This window comes from Trachemys scripta, chromosome 1 (assembly GCF_013100865.1).
Source record: "Trachemys scripta elegans isolate TJP31775 chromosome 1, CAS_Tse_1.0, whole genome shotgun sequence".
Classification (NCBI taxonomy): domain Eukaryota; kingdom Metazoa; phylum Chordata; order Testudines; family Emydidae; genus Trachemys; species Trachemys scripta.
Window position 1 is genome coordinate 17,378,859 of NC_048298.1, and position 6,000 is coordinate 17,384,858.

The following is a 6,000-nucleotide window of genomic DNA, read 5'->3' on the forward strand; positions in this document are numbered from 1 at the left end:
TATGCCACAGAGCTTAGGCTTACTGTAGGGATGCCAGTCAGGTATGTCTTTGTAGAGAAATGGTATTGTCTTTGATGAACAAATACAAAATTACTAAAATGTTGCACTAATATGAACTCAATCCTGAGCCCCAATATGGTGGCAAAAATGGAATGTATGGCTAGCTTTAGCAGCTAGGTGGGTATTTCCCCTGGTGCTGTAAAACAGGTTCAGATGGCCTTGTATCACCCCACTTCCAGCCCCTGGCAGATTAATAATAATAATAACTGTTAACAATAGATAATAATTATATGATGATAATACCTACAAGCCCCAGTTGCAACGGGGTCCTATTGTGTTAGACACTGCACCAACAGAGTACAAAAGGCAATCCCTGCTCTGAAGATCTTGCAATCCAAATAAACAAGACAGACAAAGGCTGGGAGGGGAAACAAAGGCACAGAGAGGTGGAGTGACTTTTTCAAGGTCATTGGCAGAGTCAAGAGAAGAAGCCAAGTCTCCTTACTTCTAGTTCAGTGCCCTATCTGGAACACACTGAGCTCCAGCAGTAACTGCCTAGTAAATGGTCACTAAAAGGGAGTGATTTCAGGTAGCCTTGAGGCTGCTCTAAAGTATGCAGGGTGCTAAAGCGGTCCCTGGTGGCTCTCCGAATTGGTGGAACTACAACCAGCATTTATGGCTACCCCAACTCTACTCTGCTGAGTCTTCACTGGGTGCACTGAGGATGGAGCAGAGGAAAAATATAGGTAAAATATCTAATTCACCAGCAGTGACTGTCTCTCTTTAAATTTAAGTAAGTCAGTGGTACAGATTTTATTAACCTCTCTAAAAAACAGTTGCACTGGAGGAAAGTTAGCAGCCGCCTCTAAATCCTAGCAGTTATATTTTAAGCTAAAAGTTAAGTTTCCTTTTGCTTATTTTATAATTCACTTGCTCCTATAGCATCTGTTCTGAATCAGTCTATTTTCCTATTGCTTTAAAAATCAGGTCAAGGTTAATCTTCAGTACCATGTTTGCTTTCCAGGCATTAGTCATGAAACTGCTGATGAAAAGGTGATTTTTGGCATTGAATTTAATTCAACTTTTCTGGAATGCATTCCTAAGTCCCAGCAAGCCTCTATTAGGTGGTATATTCAACGCTCTGGAGAAGAACATCGAGAAGAGGTAAGTTATAGGCAACAAGGCAAGCTTCCTCAGTGGAGAATTCAGCTGAGTATTCGAAGGCAGGAGTTATTGGGATTAGTAGATGTTTTCCTTTTCTTTGCTTCACCTGAGGTATCAAGTAGCGTTCTGGTATCACCATTTGAGGCATAGAGAGGGTGGGAGAGAGGCCATTTGCACTGTACTACAGGCAGATTTATTTTATTTATTCTACTCATTTTAAAAAAAATCCCTAACCTTTGCTCTAAGCACTCTTGGGTGCATTTTAAAAAGACAGACTACTCCAGTAACACCCTTTCCCCCAGTAATTAACACATGGAATAACTCAGCAGCCAAAACCACATTCAGAATCTTCTGCTCTCTATAAGTTTCCACATCACCCTAGTATCTGAGAACCTTCCAATTAAGTGTGGTGATGAACATCTCTCATGTGAAGTTGATTCTATCTCTCCTCCAGTCCCTAGGAGGAGAATTGTATGTACAGGGAGTGTTTTTTATGATCATTGTGTTGGGTTTCAGATTTTTTTTAAATGTTTGTGCTCCTCTGTGTTTAAGTTGGAGAAGGCAGGTGGGAGAAGTGCTGCTTGCACTTGAAGTTGAAAGTGGGGTGGTTTCCAATGGTCCTTAGTTCCTGGGGGAGTTAATTCTGTCATCTGGGACCAGCACCCAACATGTCTCCTGCCTTACAATCTTTATAATTTCCCACGGAGTCCTCTCACAGCTAGTGAAAAACCATGTCCTGAAGGTCAACAGATTGGGACTGGTTTGGACTGACTTTCAAACCTAAGGTTCCCCTCACAGAGAATGCCTTTTTCCCTCCTACAAGCCATTTTCCATCTCAGGCCACTCCATACCACCTGTGTAGTCATCACAAGTGTGGTGGTAGTGAAAAGGGGGAGGTAAGTTGGTCGAAGGTTTTAGATGTGCTTTATTGTTCAATGTTCATCCCAGTCTTTAGTTAGTTATGCCTTCAGATCTGAACCAGATTGAATTGTTTTTCTTTTAAGCTCAAGCAGAGTTTAAATATCAGAGTCCTATAGGAACTATTAAATATGCACCATTGTTTATGGCTCAGCCTTCCATTGATTGTGGGTGCTAGCAACTCTCCCATTGACTGTGATGGCAAGATTTCTCTCTTTCTTTCTAAGAGCCGAGAAAGTCTAGCCATTGCTGATTCTTGTGAGGTGATAGCCCTGTATGGGGCTACGGTGTCTATTGCAGAGGACCCTGAGCACCATCTGGGCTCTTTGGGGAAAGTCGCCATGTTGGAGGCCACATGAGGACTATGACACCAGTAGTGGGCCATGGAGAGTAGTGATGGGTGCTAACCTTGGGAGTCAGATAATCTATTTTATGTGCAAGTAGCTCAGGCTGCAGATGCTTTTCCACCACATGAGCTGGAGGAACAGGACTGTCTGCAGGCCCTGGCTTTGGGGTACTTTTGTTGTATCAACCCCTACATACTCAAGCTTGGCAAAGTGAACTTCACCACTGAGCATGAGCACATAACAAATGCATTTATATATCTAGCACGTCTCATGCCCCAGGCTTAAAGCCTTAGGTAAAGTTGTAGTGGTTTAAAACACTATCTTTGACATCCATCAATACCACATACTTGAAAAATTATATTGTATTCTCATCAGCAGGCCTGCTGGTATGTCTGGAGAATGGCCAAAGAACACTAATAAACACAGGTGGCTAAACTGAAAACTCTACTATGCATGGCTTGGAAGATGTATATTAATCACTCCAGAAATATTGTAATTCTTGTCCTAATTGTTTTATCTTTGACTCTCTTTTGCAAGAAGTTGTATGCCTTACCTCACCAGGGGTCCGCTTCAGAAAAGCACTTACATATATGATTACATCCAACCCAATTTATGAAAACAACTGAGCAATTATTTAAGTCCTATCCTTTTCAAAGGGATTTAAGCACATGCTTAAAGTTAGGCACATGCTCTAGAGTTGTTCCAGAACAGGAAACTTTGATTGATGCTTAGATGACCCACAGTCATTATAAAAACAACCTTTCACCTCTGTAATACCTAACCAAGGTTCTTAAAAGGATTTACAAACATTAATTGACCAAATATTACATCTGAAGAAGGTATATTTAATAAGGATAAGGTTTAATCCTCTTAGATCTGAAAGTGCTTTGCAAAGTTGGTTAAGCATTTTCATCTTCATTTTTCATGTTGGGAAATTGAGATACAACGGGGTTGGTGGGTTCTGTGTGTTCATTCCTGTAGCTAAATCAGGAATTGAAACTCCTGGCTCTGGCTGATGCTTTAACAAGACTAGTTTTTCTCCCTGAGTTTTTTGTGCAACCCAGTTGGAAAAAACTCAGATTTTGGTTAGAAATCAAAGACTCAATCGGTGCAGCTCAGGGTGAGCAAAACAAAGGTGGCTTTAAACTGCCTTTCTATCTCACTTGATTGTGGAGCTGGCTTAAGGCCAAATTGGCCTTTGGCTACATTAGAGCAGGCTAAGGGCTGGGCAAACTTTCGCCAACTTGTAATAGCCACAAATAGCCAATATGCCAGCATGCTCTGGCCCTATTTCCTAAGCCAAGCCATGAGAACACAGGGTAGAATCAGGCATGTGGGTTTTATGCCACCCAGGGACTCCCCTATATCATCGGATTCAACAGCTGGTTCAAGAAGTTGAGCCAAGGATCTGGTGTGAAGGGCATAAGGGGATGTGTGCATATGTTTTATGGCATTTGCATCTCTAATATGCATCCAGCACACATTAGCAGCCTTTCACAACGTTTAGTAGGCTCGCACTATGTAAATAATCTGAAATGTTTATATGAGAAAAGTAAAGCTTTGATAAAATGCTATATCAACCACTGGGCTCATTTAGAAGAAAGCTCTCCAGATGGATTTTCTGTGTTATGAATGTCAACTGCAAGCAAAGAGTTTCTTATCACATGCTGCCACTATATCCATGGGAATGTTCACATGATGTTTGACCTTTGATAAAATAGATGATGGAGCCCATGTTCTGGATTTTTTTTCTTCTACTTTTTTTCCCACCAAAGTCCCCAGCCAGAGTCCTTTTTCACTTTCAAGATCATAGCAATTAGAGACGGGATAGACCTATTAGCTCATCTCCATCCTTGCTGATAAATGCTTGTTCCTATGTCTAGTATTTTGACCCAATCTAGTTTTGTTGTCGTAAATAATGGGGCAACCACCATTTCCCTTTTCAGCATCATCCTGATGGTGCATTTCAATACACACACAAAATGTTCTTCCTTTTAGAGAAACAAGGTGGGTGAGGAAATATTTTTTTTTATTGAACCAATCTCTGTTGGCGAGAGCTCTGTATAAGCTTGACACTGGTCTTGAACCAACCAAAATTGGTCCAATAAAAGATAATACCTTATCCACCTTATCTCGCTAATATCCTGGGACCAACACAGCTACAACAACATTGTTCTTTCTTTTGTTATCTTTACAGATAAAGAAAAAATGAATAAAGCTGCATTTTCAAATTGGGTACCTAAAGTAAATTCATGTGTAGCCACCTAAATAAGTCAGCCTGATGTTAAGAGATGTCAAACACCAACAGGAGTAGTGAGTGCTCAGCATCTCTGAACCACAGGCTCTTTTTGAGATGGTCTAGCTTTGGGCACCCATGTTTGAAATTTTCCCTCAGTGTTGGATACCACACAGATGGCCTCTATAGAAAATCCAAAGATAGAGATATAAAGTTGAGGGTTTTTTTAATGCACTTTAGTTTGACCAAAATACCAGATGTAACAGAAATAGGGTAGCTGTATATAACATGTAGCCTGATCTTTGCTCAGTCAATACCTTACCATAACTTTCCCCATTACAGTTCTATATTCCGCTCTCTCTTCCTGCGTTATATTTCTCTAATAACACTGTATGTTATTGTAGTGCATGTCTTAAAGGTATAACTTATTGTGATGACGATACCATGCTTTGTGAATGACTCAGTGCACCTGGAAACTCAAGTTACAGACTTTTAGTTACAGTGGTGTAGCTGGAATGTTTCAGCAGATCTTTAAACCTCACTTTACAAATAGATGGTTACGCTTTGTCCATGACATGCAATACAGCTTCCTGAGGGGAGAGAGAGGGCAAAATCCAGACTAGATTGGGAGCCTTTGGCCCAGCAGGATGTCTCCTGCATTTCACCTTTAAGGTCATGGTTCAGAATCCTACTTCCAGTCAGAATGGCCTATGGGAGGGGACAGGATCTCCTGTGGTACAGGAGCTGTCACCAGGTCATTCTGCTGCCAGGGGGAGTGCGTTTCCCTGCGGTTTGGTGGGTCATGAGTCAATTATCTGGTGCTTTTGTATTTAGTGTTGCTCACGCAATTGATCATGTTTATTCCCATATTTGGAAGGTTAGTCACTGACTTGTGGGAGCGTTTTTGTGACTTGGATTAATAAAAAAGCCTGTACATCATTTGTTCGTAAAGCTTTAATGTGCTGAATTTCCTGCAGCTTAAACTCGGCTGTTTGTTTATTCCTTTTTAAATTCCTATGTGTTGTGTTATGTACATAATAGGTGTCTGGGCCAGAAAAAGCAAACCCAGTGTTCCCTGCAAAGCTATTAACATTGGCCTCCTATCGTTTTTAAAAATATTCGGCTAGCCTGACCCAGAGTCTCCTGTGGCTGCAGATTTGCCAGGCTGTCGTGTCCCTTTCCATGGGACATAGCAAGCCATATGTTTTGAAACGACAGCCTATCATTGATATGGTTTAACTCCTTGCATGATGTGGGTGATGGAAGATAACACATTGGGGAGCCTCAGCATATTTTGGCTTCTTCACCAGCAGCTCACTCTTTCCCACTGTCCCA

The 6,000-nt window shown here is 41.3% G+C and overlaps 1 protein-coding gene across 5 annotated transcripts in view; it reads left to right on the forward strand.

Moving 5' to 3' along the window:
* Window positions 1–6,000, forward strand: part of LOC117874863 (semaphorin-3D) — a 195,283-nt gene that overhangs the window by 177,182 nt on the left and 12,101 nt on the right. For all 5 annotated transcript variants that reach the window (XM_034765512.1, XM_034765476.1, XM_034765486.1 and 2 more), the window contains exon 17: window positions 1,025–1,164. In XM_034765512.1, coding sequence (XP_034621403.1) covers window positions 1,025–1,164 — 140 coding nt within the window. The remainder of the gene's footprint in view (window positions 1–1,024; window positions 1,165–6,000) is intronic.